Source organism: Fonsecaea nubica (genome assembly GCF_001646965.1).
Source record: "Fonsecaea nubica strain CBS 269.64 chromosome Unknown Scaff2, whole genome shotgun sequence".
NCBI classification, from domain to species: Eukaryota; Fungi; Ascomycota; class Eurotiomycetes; order Chaetothyriales; family Herpotrichiellaceae; genus Fonsecaea; species Fonsecaea nubica.
In genome coordinates, this window is record NW_019173675.1 from 72,064 (window position 1) to 90,915 (window position 18,852).

At 52.4% G+C, this 18,852-nt stretch overlaps 5 protein-coding genes across 5 annotated transcripts; 1 reads left to right on the forward strand and 4 right to left on the reverse strand.

Moving 5' to 3' along the window:
* Window positions 1–505: 505 nt before the first annotated feature.
* Window positions 506–1,324, reverse strand: AYO20_00459 (hypothetical protein; the record flags this gene model as incomplete). The annotated part of the gene is made up of 2 exons (XM_022638770.1): window positions 506–1,122; window positions 1,198–1,324. 2 exons carry the CDS (start codon window positions 1,322–1,324, stop codon window positions 506–508), a joined length of 744 nt encoding a protein of 247 aa, XP_022505053.1.
* An 835-nt stretch (window positions 1,325–2,159) lies between these two features.
* Window positions 2,160–3,160, reverse strand: AYO20_00460 (hypothetical protein; the record flags this gene model as incomplete). Its single annotated transcript, XM_022638771.1, has 4 exons — window positions 2,160–2,401; window positions 2,480–2,896; window positions 2,960–3,074; window positions 3,143–3,160. The coding sequence occupies 4 exons, from the start codon at window positions 3,158–3,160 to the stop codon at window positions 2,160–2,162; spliced, it is 792 nt and encodes a 263-aa protein (XP_022505054.1).
* Window positions 3,161–4,668: 1,508 nt separating this feature from the next.
* On the reverse strand, window positions 4,669–6,663 carry AYO20_00461 (hypothetical protein; the record flags this gene model as incomplete). Its single annotated transcript, XM_022638772.1, has 1 exon — window positions 4,669–6,663. The coding sequence occupies one exon, from the start codon at window positions 6,661–6,663 to the stop codon at window positions 4,669–4,671; it is 1,995 nt and encodes a 664-aa protein (XP_022505055.1).
* A 487-nt stretch (window positions 6,664–7,150) lies between these two features.
* AYO20_00462 (hypothetical protein) lies at window positions 7,151–9,841 on the reverse strand (the record flags this gene model as incomplete). The annotated part of the gene is made up of 1 exon (XM_022638773.1): window positions 7,151–9,841. One exon carries the CDS (start codon window positions 9,839–9,841, stop codon window positions 7,151–7,153), a length of 2,691 nt encoding a protein of 896 aa, XP_022505056.1.
* Window positions 9,842–11,790: 1,949 nt separating this feature from the next.
* AYO20_00463 (hypothetical protein) lies at window positions 11,791–17,628 on the forward strand (the record flags this gene model as incomplete). The annotated part of the gene is made up of 3 exons (XM_022638774.1): window positions 11,791–11,813; window positions 11,869–11,886; window positions 11,964–17,628. 3 exons carry the CDS (start codon window positions 11,791–11,793, stop codon window positions 17,626–17,628), a joined length of 5,706 nt encoding a protein of 1,901 aa, XP_022505057.1.
* Window positions 17,629–18,852: the final 1,224 nt, after the last annotated feature.

The following is an 18,852-nucleotide window of genomic DNA, read 5'->3' on the forward strand; positions in this document are numbered from 1 at the left end:
CGTAAGCTCAGCTCGCAGAAGTATCTTTTCTCCCTCTGGTAAGAGATCCATCCGTCCATCCATCCCATGCACAGGTTTAGCCATTGCCACGCAGCCCAAACACGACTTCTGACTTCTTACTTCTGACTTCTGACGACTCCAAGCAGAGCGACCTCGGTCGTGCGTGTTTCATCCTTCCCCGTCCATCCTATGCTGGTATTGCGTCCCTCTCGTCCATGAAACTCGATCAAGGACCAGCATATGTTTTCCTTTCCTGCCCCTTTCTGTGTAATTGAGCCGAGCACGACGGAATGACTACCTGACAGCGCAAAAGGATGCTTAGAACACTCTCTGTCTTTGAACGCTGCTGCCTATCATCACAAGCAAAAGCCCACTCTGCCTTTCTCTCCCCTCTCCACCTTTCCCTGTTCGCTTTCTAGGCACGCAATCGCCTCTTGTGATGGAGTCCTGCTCTCTCCAGGCTCGTTTCCGCCTTCACCTCCGCCGAACCACTTCACTTGGCCCTTCAGTGGATATTCCTCGCCTCACCCCCCGCCGCCGCGGCGACATTGAGCCACGCGTGGAGGATATCGACGACGCCCTCGTCAAAGTCCTCCGAGTGCGACGCGGCATACTCGGCCTGAAACGCAGCGACGTCGAAATTTGGATCCCGGACGCGCTCAAACACGGCATCGACCAGCGCGAGCCTCCTGGCCTGCGATGATGTCGGTAGGTTCACGCACAGCGGCCACCAGTACTGCTGGACGTCGAGGAACTTGGACAGCTCGCGGCACGCGCTCTCCAGCACGTCCGGCGTGTGCCGCAGGTACTGCGACATCATGAGGAAGTACTCGGCGTGCAGGGCGCAGATGCTCAGGTACCGCCGGTCCAGCTTCGCGCGCCCCCAGATCTCGTGATTGACGACGTCCATTCGCTCCAAAGGGTCGCGGTGCCGGCGGAAGTGGTGGAAGAAGAGGTCCGCGTAGTGCCCGATGAGATCGCGTTTCTCTTGGTCGGTCGCGGCGGCGGTGGCGGCAGTGGTGGTGGCCGGAGTGGTTGTGGTTGTCTTGGCTGTGGCAGTGGCGCCAGCGTCGATGTCGACGTCAGACTCGACGCTTAGATTCTGGTTTCCTGACACAGAACCTGCGAAGGCACAAGTTAGATAGGTCCCCTCCTTTTCCCTTCGCCGCGTCGACTGACTCCCACTCCCATACTCACCATCCTTTTGGAGACCTTCCTCGCTGACACGTTGCCCGACGGCGATTGTCTCTCTAGGACCCATGACCACCGCGTCCACCTCTGTCTCAGTCTCAGTCTCAGCCTTGAGACCTGTCTCGGACGCCATTGAATCCGTGTCAGCAAAACAAAGAGGGGCAGAAAGGGAAGATGCGAGATCAAGTGAGACAGATGATCTGGATCAAGGCTGTAAGTGAAAGTGGTTTCTAAAGTCTCCCGGAAATCAGAAACCAGAATCCAGAGAGTGTTTCAAGAACAAAGAGACCCGACCCCCGGGAGACAGTGTGTGGGTTGTGTATGTGCATGTGAAGTGACAAACGTGAATTTTTGACTTCCCTCATCTTCCGAACAATGTATCTCATCTCCTCGTGGTTTCACGTTGATATGCCATTGTTATGATGTACCGTACCCTCCCCTCCACTCTGGTTCTTGAGTGGGAACTGGATTGGAAGAGTCCCTTCTTCGCGGTCGCGGTGGTGTAAAAACATGTGATGAACATCAACAGAGAATCGTGTCCAGTAAAAAAAATTAATCTTATATTTCATGTGCGGCCTCGCCTCACTCGCTGGATTCGAGTCCGATTCCTTCCCGAAGCACATTGTGCCAGTTGGACAAATGGCCTCCACGGCCGCCGCCGGTGTACGACGAACCTTTTCCATACGTACGTACACAGTCTGTTGTTCATTCCATCGCCCCAAAAAGCAGAGCGCCAGCCAGCCCTGAGCATCATATCAAACGCCACGCAAAAAAGATTTTCTTGTCGTCGTCGAGGATACTCACTTTGTGTCGGCTTTCGGAGACGACGTACCTGATAACCCCTTTTTCGCCCTTTGCCCTTCCCTAAGCCGGAAAAAGCACCCTGTTCACAACAGCGACTTTGCTTCTGCTCAATGACATATAGCTCTTCACACGTTCCTCTCTGGTTGGTTGACACAAAAATAGGTTTAACTGCTGGAATCCAATGTACATGTGGATGGGGCGTCCGTCCAGCCTGTCAGCCGATTGGCGATGTCGCTGGCGTAGCAATGCGTGGCTGGGCCCTTGCCCAGATCCCCCGAATCGTCGATAATGCCAGAGTTGTACAGTCGTGCTCCGCGATAGTATGCCTCCGCGTAGTCGATACCGGCAATGTCAGCCTGGGCATTGATGTCGCTTGCGTAACCGTGGCCGCTAGCCGTGCCAGCCACTGCAAATAAAGAAGTGTTAGCCAAAACATTTGCTCAACCAACGACTAAAATGGGAGACTTGGGGATTCGCATCTCACCTCCATCCTGAATCATGCCCAGAATCTGATCCTTCGGGCATGGATTCTGCACTTTGCCGTCGTCGTTGCAGGAGTGCGTCCCCCTGAAGGACTGCAAAAGTCCTGGGTTCCTCACGGTGCCGTCGGGCGACACGGTCGTCTTAGCACGCACACAACCTCCCGTCTCCTGCATCACGGCGGCCAGAATAAAGCGGTGGTCCACCCGTGTCTGTTGGGACACCTGTTTGATTGCGTCGTAGAGGTCTTGGATTTCCCGGTCCGAGTTGTTGGGTTGTTTGTAGAGGTTGTTACAACTTCGAGATATGATCTTCTGGTTGGCCACCCACATGTCATTGAACGAGATCCACGACAGACTCGACGGCCATCCTGACGCTATCGAGCCGTTGCCCGTGTACAGTGTATAACTGTTCTGACCACCTATTTTGACAAGCCCCCACCCGTTAGCCTTCTCTCCTTGCTCTTCCAGTCAACACTGCGTACCGTCGTAGTCATTCCAGAACCCGTCACTCCCAAGTTTCCCTTGAACTACGTCGGTGGCGCGTTTTATCAGAGGGACAGCCGAAGTATAGGCGGCGAGGAGCGATGTGAAAAGGACCTGCGATGACTTGTCAGCACTCGAGTTCCTCCTCCATGGTCCGAGCGCATCAGAAACTCAAAACATACCAGCCTTGATAGAGCCATTATGCACCCAGTGCTACAACCTCCCAGCTTGAGTAGTACGAAAAAAAAAAAAACAAAAGAGACGATTCACACAAGTTTTCGAATGGATATCAGGTCGACCTGCAGTGGAAAGAGGGACAGAGACGCGGGGGAAATGTCAAAATGCCAGAGTTTGTATGAACAGATGAAAGGAATCGAAAATCTTTCTTACTAGATATTATGATGTGCAGAGACAGTGGAGAGACATGGGGCCCGACAATGTACGAGGTAGTCCATCGACATGTAATGACCAGTCCAGATGGAGGATCATCACTGGTGGTGTCGCAGTTGCATAGCCAGCCAGGGATGTTTCAGAAAGGTTCAAGCGCTCTCCACCGCCATCGAAGAGGAGGTCAGGCTATGATGCTATCAGGCGCCTGAGGCCACCCCATAGTTACTCCGTAGGGCACAATCGGGAACAATGAGAGGCTGTTCAGACTGGGCCTGATACCCACCGAGGAAATGCGCGTGGTTGTTGTCCTGGATCGATCGCAGGTTGTGGCTTTTCCCATCGAGGCTTGTGGCGTGGCATGGGGCGGTCGTATCTTCAACATCCACGATATCCTGACACGGAGAGCGTTGGCCATGCCTTCGGAGTCTTGAGGAAAATCCTTCGTCGTTTTTGTGTGCGAACGCAGGGGAAAAAAAGGCTCTTCATTTGTCTGCAACGATGTGGGACCGCGGTGGATGCCCGTTGCGTTGGTAGCAGTTGAACAAAATCCACACTTTCGGTCCGCCGTGGCCACCATCCTGACAAAACAGGGGCCGACAAGGAGTAATATCACCAGTCTGACTCAACTTCCGTACATATAACTGAGCAGATGACTGCGTGGGATACGTCACCTCTGAGGAAGGGCTGGTTCGAATACTGATACAAGTACAGGGCTGCTCACACTCGCGCGCATGGACCTATTCTCCCACCACGACGACTTCAACACTTCCTGAAATTTTCAGATGTAGTAGATATTGCCTCTCGGCGGCGTTCGCCAATGCAGGTCCCAATCGCTTGCTTGGTGCCTCGTACCACCAAGTTACGTGGTGTGGTGGCATTATTGGCTCTTTTCAGCCTCCCAGCCTCCTTAGCCACCGCCACCGCCCAGCCCTTTGAGTAACGACGAATCCCAAGGGCACGAGAAGGATCACCACGAAACACAGCCTTGTGCCTTACAAGGCCTTTGACCAACAATGCTGCAGAGAACTTTTTCTTCATTGGCTACCTAGTTACTATCCAGGTATTGATGGTACCGGGTATTGATGGTACGCGGATTTCCGTATCTCCCATACTATCCCTCCAGGGAAGTTCTTCGTGATATGCCCATCTCCTATCACACGGTATGCTGTCACTCATTTGGCTCAGCTCTGGCGCGACACATATTGAGCACATTTTTCATCTTTTTCTCGTTCAGCCATTAACACCAGGTCATATCGTGGTATCCTTGTCCTTGTTTGCCCGTCGCTTGCACAGACCCACTACCTCATTAGGTTTCTCTTCAAATCCACTCTCCACCTCCTGGCGCGGTGCCGTGGCCCAGGCCACCAAGAACGATTGGGGCTGCCTCGAATTGTCCAATTTTGTTCATCAATCTACTCACTTGGTGAGGTTGGAATCCATCTGCTTCGATCCCAAAGACGTCGTCGCTGGATCGCCCAATCTGAATGAGCGGAATGGATTTGCGGGGACCTTCATGTGGTATCTCGCCAGCGACCTGCCCGCTTGTGTGAAGTTCATCGCAATTGCGCGAAGTCGAACAACGAAGCCCAGAATCCGAAACCGACCGTTTGATGGTTGATCGAGGCATCATGGACACATCCAGGTCGCCTGTGTGAAGGTCCCAGTTGTCAATCTTGGACTTCAGATGGTCAATAGATGCCGATGGTTTGTGTGGCAAGTGACTGCCCTTCCCTGCCGGCAACCCGGATACAAGTTGACCGTTGTTCTCGACGTCTCCTCCTTGACGATCTAGCCCTCCTGTGAAACTCAATTCTCTCACGTCACGGCTATATATGCTAGACGTGCCCCGGCTGTGCTTGCTCGTCGTGTTCAAGATCGGTTTGAAAATGGTCGATAGCGACGAAGCAGAGTAACGCCGCGAGATTCGCTTGGTGGGTCGTAGCTGGGACCATGACACGATTTTGGCACGTACCGAATTTGAGCGCCGTTTGAAAACTTTCGCAGGAGACCCTTTGGCTACCTTGTGTTTGCTCGGTGCCGCCTGCTGCAACACATGGAGTTTTTCGGGGGACGGGAGGATCACAGAACTGGGGGTTCTCCGGTGGCTGTGTGATGGCGCGTTGATGCGAGGGGCAAAACCTTTTGGCCGCGACGGTGTTGCCAGAACCTGTGACTTCTTCGCAGACTGCGTTGGTGAAGTCAGAGGCGTCGATGTACGTCCAGGCGTTGTGAAGGGATTGGTGGACGGTGTGTAAGGCTTGGATGGATCTTTCTCCTTGTTGGCATTGCTCGCTGCTCGATCGAACCAATCTCTGATTTCCGACACAGGAGTCTTTGGTCTTGTCAATGTACCCATCCTTTCCAACCCCTCCTGCTTGCGCGGGTACTTCGCCTTTGGTGTTCCTGTCGCGTCACACTTCTTGGATTGGAGATTTGTTACTGACACCGGGCCAATATGTTGCGCATCGTGTCCTCTGCATCCCTCAGGTTTGTGCAACTCGCGCGGAATATTTCCAGGAGCGGTCCGGCAGTTTGCGGATGGTCTCATCACTAACATTTCTACTGCAGTCGGATGACCAGAATGTTGAGGTGCTGGAGAAGGTGTTCCGAACGTGTCTGTAGTAGACTCTGAGTTTCTCAATTCCAACTCTTGAAAAAGTTTGGCAGGATGGACAAGTCCTCCTTTTCGGCTGGAGCTGAAAGGCAAAGGAAATCGGTCCAGTTGCCTCGTCAGGGGAGGTGGTCTTCCTGCAGGTCTTGGTTTCAAGACAAGAGGTTCCGGAACCGGTAGGATGTAATCATGCTTCCCTCCGAATGTGGTGAAGTCCCGCGGGTCAACCCCTACGCCTTCTCTTGCTGCTCGCAAGTGGCTTTGTGGCATGGTTTGCATGTGATTTCTTGTTGAAGGCCAGCATTGAGGTGGAGTCAAAAGCTCATAGGTATGGACGGCTGGCTTGACTGAGTCTGCTTGGACAGTACCATGGGCTGTGTGAACGGGTGCTGGACTGTTGGGGAAAGGACTTTCAACTCTCGGGTCATATCGTTGGACAGGAATGGGAGGTTGTTTGTGAAACCCACGCAGCAGGGCTGGATGGCTCGGAAATCGAGGAGGAGAGCTGAAAGCTGGATAACGGCGCGTCACTGAATATCGACCCAGACGAGTGCCCCGTTTCTTTCGATATTTCGGGAGGATAATGCCCCAGATCACACACCCAAGGACAACAAGAAAGGCGATGATGGCAAAAATGATGGAGAATGTCCGACCCGAATCGTCACCACGAGGGCGCAGGACTTTTCGAGGAATGACAGCCATGATTTGTGACAGAGGTCAACAATAGACGACTGACAACTAGAGGAACTGATCGAAAGACATCGGTCGGAAGTGTGGAGGGAGCATGGAATTGGTTGGAGAGGGTGATGGTTGACGTGAATGAGCAGACAGACAGCGTGAATTTGCGACGACGGCGATGACAATGACGACCACGACAATTGTGCGATAGCGACCCAAGACGGAAGGAACAGCGAGGCACAACAGAGGCACATCTTGAAGCACCTGCACTCCTAGAGTTGACGATCGGAACTCTTTCCTCATGAAGCCATTGACCTGCTTCTATTCACTGTGTGTCACTAACAAAGTCGTCCATGTGGGAGGTAACGAGGCTGCGACCCACTAGGAGATCGCTTCTCACACCCTGACATGAAGTTGGCAGAAACGAATCGCTGATATTGTCGAGCCTGAGAGCATCAAGAACACATCAAGAACATTCCACCAAGTCATTCCACTCACTCGATATTGGCCTTTACTCCCCTTGTCCACCCGGCCTGTCCCGGGGTTGAGCACCAAGAACCCAGCCCATTCCACTCACCAGGCCACTTGTTACCATATTCGCAACCATATCTCTCTTTCGTACCCTTCCTCCATCGTCCGACACTGGAGAGCCGGCTTGCTCCCTTTGTGCATCGCGTTGTTTCGCTGTGTCTGAGTGTATCTTGAGATCTCCCAACCCTCCGGAACCCAGTGGGAAAGCAGCACTTTTCCGTAGCGCCAATGCAGCTCCTCTGGCAACATCGAACAGACCCAGCGGCGCTTCTTCCTCATAAGAAGGCCCTGCCCCATTCGGCCCGGACCGACGCGCCATGACGCGCTTCGTTTCCGCTACATCTGCATCCCGATGGTCGAGACCAAATGCTCCAGGCACAGTGGCATCGGCTCTGGCTTCAAAAGCTCGCTCTTCCTCCACAGCTTGCATCTTGAGCCCATCTAGCTCTTCTTCGTAGCGGCGCCAAGTAGCCAGTATTCCCGACAAAGCTTCCCCAGAAGGTGCCAACATCAAGGCTCGTGAGAGGAGCTCCATCCTCTGTGTCAAACTGTCTATCCGTGAATTCAAACTCTTCGGCGACGTGCTGGGCCGATATTTGCCAGCCGCATAGGCTGCGCGCCAGGAGACATCATCGACAAACCCAGAAGACGCAGACTGCTCCACAGGTGTGTTGAGCCGGGTTGTGATATATGCATATGCCGTGTCGAAATCATTCGCACCCAGAGCTGCCATGACCGCTTGGTATGTTATTCTGTGTTCAGCGTCCAAGAGACGTGACTGAAGAGGCTCCGATTCCTCTGTTATCACATTCCCTCGGTTTGGCAGATGAGCACGGATGAGATTACGACCTATCTCTAGCAGGTCGTCCAGCTTGGTGTATGCTCTCACGTCCTGTTCCAAGACCTTTTCTACCAGGTTTAGCGGATCTTTCTGCACTCGAATGGAGACGGGCTTGAAAGGAACACCATGCTGCAGGGTGAGCTGGTAGAACGACAGACTGTGAGTGGCTTTGATCAAGTGATCGATGTCCGAAAGACCAGGGGACTGGGGGAAGTTTGGTCGGAAGGCTTTCAAAATCTCGCTTGCCCGCTTCATACCGCCACGATCTCTGTTCCCGTTGCTGGCATTATCATAGGCCTCGAGGATCGCGGCGACAACACGGGCTTCGACTTCGGATACGGAAAGAGACGGCAACGGGTTGTCCAGGTACACCTCTTTGACGATACCATATTGGGCAGCCTTCAGCAATGCGTCGAGGATTTGAGTTTCCACATAGCTGACGGGCAAGCGGGAGATAAAGGCTGTCCGCTGCTGTCCTGGCTTCACTGGCCGAGTTTTGCTCCAAGATTGGAGCCAAAGGAGCTGCTGTCGTACAGAACGCCAATCAATTTCTTGCCGAGTCTGCATTGAAACGTGTTGGAGCAATTGACGAAGTTCATCCTTGTGACGGCGGTCTGAGCCGAAGATGGCAACATGTGCCAGGTCCCTTGTAGTGCGTGGTAGACCAAAACCTGACAATATCTCTGCCGTGGCCAAAATCCCAGTCAGTAACTGAACGGAAGACTCATTCACTCGTGTGAACTTGTTTGATTTCTTTAGCAGAGCGTTGATCAGCAAATCTGTCTCTTCGAGGTCTTTGGTAAAACCTTCAGGTAGTGATATATCTGGTTCTGGCTGCAAGAGGTCGGTGATTCCTAAGTCGAGAAGCTTTGCAACCTTGACAAGCACCTGTCTGCAGACATTCTTGGCCTCTGGTGACGCCTCCGAGCATCCATAAATAATAGCCATGCCAGTCTGAGCAAACCGTGCCACACAGTCATTCGTCGTTTTATGGTCCTCCATAGGGCCTTTCCAGTCAGCGTAGGCTTTTGCTGCAACACTAAAATCGGTCATGCTTGTGGAGATCAGCCAGTCATACACAGATTCCCACGGTCCCTCCTGAACCGGGGTGTCTTCAGTAGAATAGTCCACTCTTCTCCTCTTTGCTTCACTTGCCCCTCGAACCCATGGTGATACCACACAGTCGAGATCTCTTGCCACCTCAGAAGGATTGTGCGTATTCACCGCATACTGAAGAAGTGTCCGTACACCTTCGGTATCCGACAGTTTCTCAATATCCTGTAGGCCGATCACCTCTTCACTGTCCGGGTAGAACTCATATTGCAGCCGAATTACCGGGACAAGACATGTTTCATACCACAGTCGCAGATCAGCATCCTGGTCGATGAAATGTTGGACAAATTCCCCAGCTGGCTGAGCAGATCCATGAAGTTGTTCCAATCTTTTTGCCCATTCAATAACGACATTAGCCAGCTCGCTTTCTGTGCGTATAGTTTCATTTCCAGAAATCTGCCGCAAGCTCAAAGCGTGGCATCGACGTAATGCATCGTCGTTGGTGAGATTGGCTATGGAGGGCTCAATACTCGGAGGTTCGGACTCTCTGGCATCATCGGATCGATTCCGTAGGTCATGTAGAAGTTTGACCAGAGCAGATTGTTCAGAAATTTCTGCAGGATAGAAAGATAGTAGCAGTCGATATACGAACGTAGTTGAAAAGATGTCGGGCCGCCAGCGGACGATGTTGCGCAGTGAGTCCAGATCGCCGTCAGAAGTAGCCTGAACGGCGGAAAGGACGACGTGAGCGTCCGTTAGCCGATTCGGAGACTTCATACCGCAAGATCGGAGAGCATGTTGCAGATAGGCGCCCTCGCTGAGAGAACGTGAAGGGGTTGTTTATGTGTAGACAGCGTGGAAAGTTCGCAAGCACCGGCAAGTGTCCACCAAACAACTGCGTCAGAGTCGGAGATTCGGACCAGTCCGAACCTTGGCTTTGCTCCAACCTCGACTTGTCCCTCTTCACCTGCTGCCCGACACCCACACAGCGCAGCGCCGACAACATTGTCACCACTCGACTTTGCGATTCGCGGGTTTGCTGTCCCTCATAAGTTTCATTATTGACGATGGCGTCCGGCTACGGTTTAAATGGAGGCGAGTCATCCCGCTCGCGGTGCACAACCTCCGCAAGCTTGAGATCTCACAATCAACTGGAGCTTTATCCTGACTGATTTTCTCACCTACAGGTGTCTCCCGATGCTTTCCTTTTTGGCAAGAGTACATGTCTTGCTATGTCATCAATCAACACGACCCTGAAGCCAGAGCCAAAGGCGTCTGTGCCCCACGATTAGAAGACTACTACGAATGCCTACATCACAAGAAAGAGGTAGAGATCGTCCTGGCCATATGAACAAAGGGAAGCTTGGAAACTGATCATATGATCTAGTATGCGAGAACGGTGGCGATACAGAAAGCTCTCCGAAAAGCAGAAGCAGCACACCCTCGCGAGAATGCGCCCAAGCTGGGCCAAATACGAAGTCTGGGTCTGATAGGCAAGGAGGAGGAGACCAAGTCGCTACTGGGCACGACACAGACTACCTATGCTTGAAAACAGATGGGTTTGGCAAGGACTGGAGTGATCATCGAACCTCGCGGGATGCCGTTTGCACCGCTGTACATATCATCAAGCCATTAAGCGACCTCCATTGAACAGACGGGCGGCGCGTCAAATTCATTAGGTCAAAAGAAAACTCATACATCCTTTGTTATACACGGAATGTCGTCGCATCGGTGCTCAAACTATTCGCACAAAGTTTGAAGACAATAAACGGGGGATTGTTCAGGTTGTTGGAGCTTGGCTTTGGTGACCAGGGCTGCGGTGTCCTTTGCGCATCCGATACCCTTTGCCTGCTCCATGGTTGTTTAGATTATTTGTCCCAAAAGCGATGGTTGAATTGCTCCTGAACTGCCACAGTGGGGTATTTCAAACGCCTCCAAAACATAAACCATGCAGATACTGCTTCTGTCGTTGAGACATGCCCGGTACAACACCGCATTAAACTACGAAGGGAATTCGATGAGTGCCATATGAGAGCTCTCATCCTCTCCCGGGACTCTCTGAACGTTGCCACCTAGAAGTGCTGTACTTCTGCCCAGCACATCCCAGGCCCTTTCTCAACAGTGACTGGAGTACGAGGTTATATCTGGCGTGCCTGGCTGGAGGGAGGACAGGCTGGCAGTGGACGGCCTTTGACGGGTGATAAAATTGCCAAGACGCGCTTGCGAAAAGCTTGGGTGCGCAAATGGGGTGTTAGTGCCGCCTAAGTGGCCGAATCTTGCACAAGGCGGGCACCCAGGGTATGCGGAAAGAGCAATCAGAGGCCAGGGGCTGATGCAGGCTGCAGGCGCAGCAAGCGAGGATTTAAATGCCATTCCAGACCCTCTTAAGCCCACGCTGCGCCCCCGATTCCAACTCTCTGATCTGCCAGTGCCCTCCCCCGGCACCACTGCATCACCACCAGCATCATCATTTTTCCACTCCGACAACTCATGACACCGTGACCAGTCCGGCCTGTGATAATTCACCCTCGACGCGTCTGTCTACTCATCATCTTTTTCTTGAGAACTAATTTCTTCTTGGCGGATCTGGTCGGCTTTATCAAGTCACTTGATTCCATTCTCGGCGGTCACGTCGTTCATTTGATGGCTTGCGGGTTGCGACCTGGCAGGCGAGTGGTTGAAAAGACGAAACCACACTACAACACTGGCGAACAATAATAATAATAATGGCCACTACCGGAACTTCAAGGTTGGAACCCTCACCATCAGCATCTGCCAAGCGTGGACTAACTTGTTTCGTACAGACTGGATCGTCTCGTCACGTGAGTATTTGCGGCCTCCGCTTCCTGCTGGCGAGCATCACCATTGCTATCATCCCTAATACTAACTCGCATTACAGCTTGCTGGACAAGGGGAGCACCCAGCTCATTCGAAATACTGCCGCACAACAACTCGCCGATGTCCAGAAACAGAACTCCGACAGCCTTTTTCCCCTTCTAGGCAGAGTTCTTCCTTACCTACAATCTAAATCATGGGACACTCGCACCGCTGCCGCCAAAGCTATAGGCGGTATCGTCTCCAATGCCGAAAAGTTCGATCCCAATGCTGACGATGCGGACCCAAAGTCAGAAGAGCCTCTCAAGGTTGAGGAGGTCGCCTCCAAGATTGAAGAGAAAACCCCCGAGGACGACGACCTTCTCCAGCTCAGCACCCTTGACATCAAATTGATTCTCACTCATGGGAAAAAGCTTCTAGGCAGTGCCGGCAAAGAGTATGAATACTCGATGGCAGGTATGACACCTGCCCAACGTCTGGCGCATCAGAAGCAGAGCCTCACCAGTCGACTTGGTCTCGGCGGCGAATATATGGAGGATGACTTGGTCAACGAGTACGACTTTGCAGCCAGCTCCCAGCAGAAATCTGCTACAACCCCTGGCGTAACTCGAGTAGATACAAAATCCGGACTGCAACGCCTGGACAGCTTCGGTTCTGCTGCACCGTACAGTGCTGTATCCCCGTCCGACAACAATGGCCAGTCCCTGCATGATGAGTCTGGCTTAAGTAAACGACAGCTGAACCAGTTAAAGAGGAAGAATAAATCAGCGGCAAAAGCTGGCGTAAGCAAGATGCGCGTCGTTGACCTTTCAGGTCGACGTCAGGCAGAGCCTGGCCAGACACCGGTTTCAGCGACTCCACATCCTGTTAAGCTCAACGGCCATGAAGACTCCAACGGAGATGCCAAAGTGGATTACTTCTCTATCAAGAGAGAAGGTTCCGATGACACCAGCGCACTCGTGTCCGAGTTCAAGGGTGAAGCTGTCCCAGAAAAGCCGCTCATCCAACCCGATGAAGAGCACGCCCACGACTGGCCATTTGATGTGATGTGCGATTTCCTGTCCGTGGATCTTTTTGACCCCAATTGGGAGATCCGACACGGCGCAGCCATGGGTTTGCGAGAAGTCCTCCGGGTGCACGGACGCGGTGCCGGTCGTCGATATGGCAAATCCAGAGCTGAGAATGACCTTGCGAATCGCCGCTGGCTTGATGACCTTGCGTGCCGCTTGCTGTGTGTTTTGATGCTGGATCGCTTCGGCGACTACGTCTCGGATACAGTTGTTGCCCCGATCCGTGAAACGATCGGTCAGACTCTTGGTGCTTTGCTCACACAATTACCGGACGACCTGGCCATTTCTGTTTACAATTGCTTGCAGGAAATGGTCAATCAGCAGAACGTTGGTCTGAAACAACCAATTTGGGAAGTATGTCATGGAGGCATGATTGGTTTGCGCTATTTTGTCGCCGTCCGCAAAGATCTGCTCCTCCGTCACAGTCACCTCCTCGACGGAGTTGTCGCAGCCGTTATGCACGGGCTTGCCCATCCTGACGACGATGTCAAGTCGGTCAGCGCAGCAACCTTAGTACCTATCGCTGGCGAATTGACAACTATGCGCCCAGGTGCTTTAGGTCAACTTATCAGCGTGGTGTGGGACTGTCTCCTGGATATGCAAGACGACCTGAGTGCCAGTACTGGCGCTGTTATGGACCTTCTTGCAACTCTCTGCTCGCATCCTGAAATCTTGGACGCAATGCGCACCAACGCCGCTGAAGACCCGGAACAGTCGTTTGAGAAGCTTGTTCCTCGCCTGTATCCTTTCCTGCGACACACAATCACCAGCGTTCGATTGGCGGTATTGAAGGCTTTGATCACATTCCTAAACCTCTCAAACACGAGCAACATGGAGTGGGTAGGTGGCCGCGTGGTCCGCTTGATATTCCAAAACATGCTACTCGAGCGAAACGAAGGAGTGCTCTGGATGTCCTTTGAGGTGTGGAAAGCCCTCATCTCCTTTATGGAATGCCGAGGGTTTTCTGCCTTCGCAGCAGACTTGGAGCCACACATCTCACCAATGGTCGGGGTCGCTGTTCAGCCTATCGGTCAGGCAAGGAGCCCTATTCCAATGGAAACAATTTTCCTTATCAAGCCGTCGGGTCAGGCAATGGCACCTATTTCGGTGAAGCATGGGAATACTCCTGAATCTGACCAGCAACCCAAGAAACGACGAAAGGTTGAGAAACCCGAGACAAATCAGCGCCTTTCTCACAATACCGATGGACACATGTTGCATGGCGAAGTGGACCTTGTCGGACTAGATGTCATGCTGAGGACTAGAATTGTCTGCTCAATGGCACTAGGTCTCCTTCTCAGCAAGCAAAATCCATCTCTAATTGAAAAGAACTGGAGCCACCTGATGTCGTTCATCACTTCACCTTATTCAAGTTCAAGGTTATTTGCAGCAATGATTCTGGAGGAGCTTGCAAAGCACCAATCCCGGCCCCCATCGGATACGTCAGGTATTGTGTCACAACTGCAACATATTCTTGATGACGACGGCAACAACTGGTATGCAGATATAGTGTCTTCGCTGCAGGCTGCTCGAGGCCAATGCCAATCCTTGATTAGCGCGTTCCAGAATCAGGCGCATGTCTCTCGAGACAGGTTACCAGCGATAGCCGTAGTCTGTCAAGGAGATATCGGTGCTGGCCCAAAAGCCTTCTCACTTGCGGATGCCGAAAGAATCGTGACAACAGACTTTGATCGACTTCTAAAAGGCCTTACGCCGGCACAGCGCGTTTCAGGAACACAATATCTGAACGATGCCCGTACAAACGCTAAGACGGCCGTCGACGAAGCCAAAAAGATCAAAGAAGGTCGAGACATTGCGATAAAGGCAGCGGTTGCGTCGATCCTGGTTCGACTCAAGGAAATCCCAAAGAAACCAGGTCAATTGATAAAATGCATTATGGACAGCATCAAATCAGAAGAGTATGACGACTTACAAGCTCGATCTGCATCGGCCGTTGCTGGGCTTATTGATTACTACACCACCAGTCCCAAACGTGGCCCTGTGGACAAGCTGGTTTCCAACTTGGTCAAATTTACCTGCGTGGATACATCAGAGACCCCAGAATTCGGCCCCAACGCCACTTTTGAGGACATTGTTCTGTCACTACGAAAAGAAGAAGACAGGAAGGACCATCCCGATGCCGCCCGATTTGAGCAAGAGGCCAGGGAGGCTCGTGTCATGCGGCGAGGTGCCAAACGTGCTCTTGATGAGTTGGCGCAATCATACGGCGCTCAGCTCCTGGAAAAACTCCCTGTACTGAGAACTCTTATTGAGGGCCCGATCCACGAGCTCATCGAGCCATCTGATCCGGCTACTCTACAAGTCGACGAAGAGCAAGGCCAGTCATTAGTTGACTCCATGTCAGCGTTGCGAACGATGTCACCTACTCTGGACGCCGGTTTGCATAAGTGGGTTTTGTCGTTAAGCCCTCTCATTGGGAAAGCAATGAGAAGCAGGCTCTCTGTCATAAGATATAGCGCCGCCAAATGTTTCGCAACGATATGCAGTGTCATCCCCGTTGAGGGCATGACGAGGCTTGTGCAGGATGTTTTGCCTAACATCAGCAACCCCCTGGATCTGAGGGACAGACAAGGGATAACCGAATGCGTCTATCACCTCATCCAGGCTATGGGCGACAGGATCCTGCCATATGTAATTTTCTTGATTGTCCCTGTTCTCGGCCGGATGAGTGATGCCAACAACGATATCCGTCTCCTTGCGACTACATCCTTTGCAACATTGGTGAAGCTGGTGCCTCTGGAAGCGGGCATCCCTGACCCGCCAGGAATGCCGGAGTCATTGCTCCAAGGACGTGAACGAGAGCGCAAATTCATGGCGCAAATGCTCGATCCGAAAAAGGTTGAGCCTTTCCAGATCCCTGTGGCAATCAAAGCGGAATTGCGACCGTATCAGCAAGACGGGGTGAACTGGCTGGCTTTTCTCAACAAGTACAACCTTCATGGCGTCCTGTGCGACGACATGGGTCTCGGCAAGACTCTCCAGACTCTGTGTATCGTGGCAAGCGATCATCACATCCGGGCCGAGGAATACGCCAAGACCAAAGCACCCGATATGAAGCGTTTGCCATCCCTTATTGTCTGTCCACCAACGCTGTCGGGCCATTGGCAGCAGGAGATCAAGCAATACGCACCATTTTTGAGCTGTGTTGCATACGTGGGACCTCCAGCGGACCGGATCAGCCGGCGTCCTTTACTCGAAACGGCAGACGTGGTCATAACTTCCTACGATGTGTGCCGAAACGACAACGATATTCTCACACCCATCACTTGGAATTACTGTGTATTGGATGAAGGTCATCTGATTAAAAACCCAAAGGCCAAGATTACCCAGGCCGTGAAAAGGCTGGTCAGCAACCACAGACTGATTCTTTCGGGGACGCCAATCCAGAACAACGTCTTGGAGCTCTGGTCGCTGTTCGACTTTCTTATGCCTGGTTTCCTTGGTACAGAGAAGGTCTTCCAGGATCGATTTGCGAAACCGATTGCGGCTAGCCGGAATGCAAAGTCTTCTTCCAAAGAACAAGAGGCGGGTGCATTGGCGATTGAAGCTCTTCACAAGCAGGTTTTGCCATTTTTGTTGCGGCGTTTGAAAGAGGAGGTTCTCAACGATCTACCGCCCAAGATTCTGCAGAACTACTATTGTGATCTCAGTGATCTGCAGAAGCGTCTATTCGAAGACTTCTTCAAGAAGGAGCGCAAGACAGTGGAGAACAGCATCGGATCCGCGGATAAGGAGGCCAAGCAGCACATCTTCCAAGCCTTACAGTACATGCGCAAACTGTGCAACTCACCTGCCCTTGTCGTCAAGGAGGGAAACAAGCAATACGAGGCGATCCAAAAACAACTTGCAGCATCCAAATCCAGTCTGCGCGATATTGCCCATGCACCCAAACTGAGTGCCTTGCGCGACTTGCTGATTGATTGCGGCATCGGCGTCACCAATGATGCCAATGACATGTCAGCTTCGAATTATGTATCGCAACATCGGGCACTGATCTTCTGCCAAATGAAAGAGATGCTTGATATGGTACAAACGGAAGTTCTGGGCAAGCTGCTTCCTAGTGTGCAGTTCCTGCGACTCGATGGGAGCGTGGAAGCCACCAAACGTCAAAATATTGTCAACCAGTTCAACAACGACCCCAGTTATGACTGTCTTTTGCTGACGACTAGTGTGGGTGGTCTTGGACTGAACCTCACTGGTGCCGACACCGTCATCTTTGTCGAACATGACTGGAACCCACAGAAAGACATCCAGGCCATGGATCGTGCACACCGAATTGGCCAGAAGAAGGTTGTCAACGTCTATCGCCTGATAACGCGCGGGACCTTGGAGGAAAAGATCCTGAGCCTTCAACGGTTCAAGATTGACGTTGCATCCACTGTTGTCAATCAACAGAATGCAGGCTTAGGGAGCATGGAAACTGATCAGATTCTGGACCTCTTTAATCTTGGCGAAACAGCGGATAATGCAGGTGACTCGGGAGGCACCAAAGATGAAGACATGGTCGATCTTGAGACAGGTGAAGTTCGGAAGAAAGGGGAAAAGGGGTGGCTCGACGACGTTGGCGAACTCTGGGACGAGAGACAGTACGAAGAGGAATTCAACCTCGATTCCTTCGTGCAGAACTTGCAAAAATAGAGTCCGCCCGGTTGAATCTGGCAGCATGTTGATTGTTGGGGTGATATGGTTTTTTTTACAGGGTTGCCCTGTGCCCAAAAGTATATCTGGTGGCATTGGATCAGTGGTCGATATCAATAGCCACCATACCACCCAACTTGGAGCGGCAGAGTCTTACCCTGCACCAGGCAGGAACTTGAAATTTTTCACTCTCGCGGCGTGGCCGAAACCCCCCCTGTATATCTGTCCCGAACATCAATTAAACCTACCTACGTATCTTGCATCTGGGAAAATTGGGCGATGCGTGTGGCCAGTTTTAGACAGTCAGGGGCCTCGTCCGCGTTCAATATCGGAACTCCAAATACATGACTTTGCAGCCTGGTAATTTCTGCAGCCTGACCCTGATCACGGGCATTGTATGCCGGGTTCACCGACCGTGACGGTACGATCTTGATACTAGAATAGGAGGCAGGTGTTAGATGGGGAACTACTCCAATTATCCCAAGATCGTTTGCGGTTATCGAGTCGGAGAGCCTGACCCGATCAGGCGGTCAGGCGGGTGTCGGTGTGGTTTAAACTGGTGTTAGGCGGCTGACAACGTGCGCGAGTGCTTGCAGAGGGACCTCGAGCGGTTGGTAAAAAGAGATTGTTGGATTCATACTCGTACTGTCGAGCTGTGCTCGTCTGGAAATGTCGGTCAGACACAGGTCAGCATGAGTCCACAGCTGAGATAGCAGGCTCCTGAGGGAAGCAGTGAAATTGATCAGAACGACAGCGGTCACGGTGAATGATATTGGGACATGGTCCAAGTTAGGCATGTGGCAGTCGCTGATGAGAGGGACGCTATCCACGGTCAGCGGTGACCCCACTTTTACCCCACGGCGTCCAATGTCGGCTCGACAACGTTCCGCTTACCCAAAGTGGCCAATGACTATACATACACATGGCGCTAGCCTTTCCTTTTACGGCTAGGGGTAGGCAGGACAAAATGCTTATCAACGGCCTCTCACGAAAATAGAATATTCCAAGGCCAATCCATTTCATCGCCTTCCTCGTGGTTCCTTCGCCTCCGCCTTGCGTGCTCGCCTGCTCTCCAGCCTCCCTCCCAGCCTGCATTAGTCACGCTCTCCCTGATCTGGCACCTGGCTTATCCTACAAACAGGGTGAGGGGTTTGGTACAGTACCCCGTGCCTGGACAAAGGCCGCGGTCCCGTCCCATGGGCCATGGCAACCACACAGGAAGCG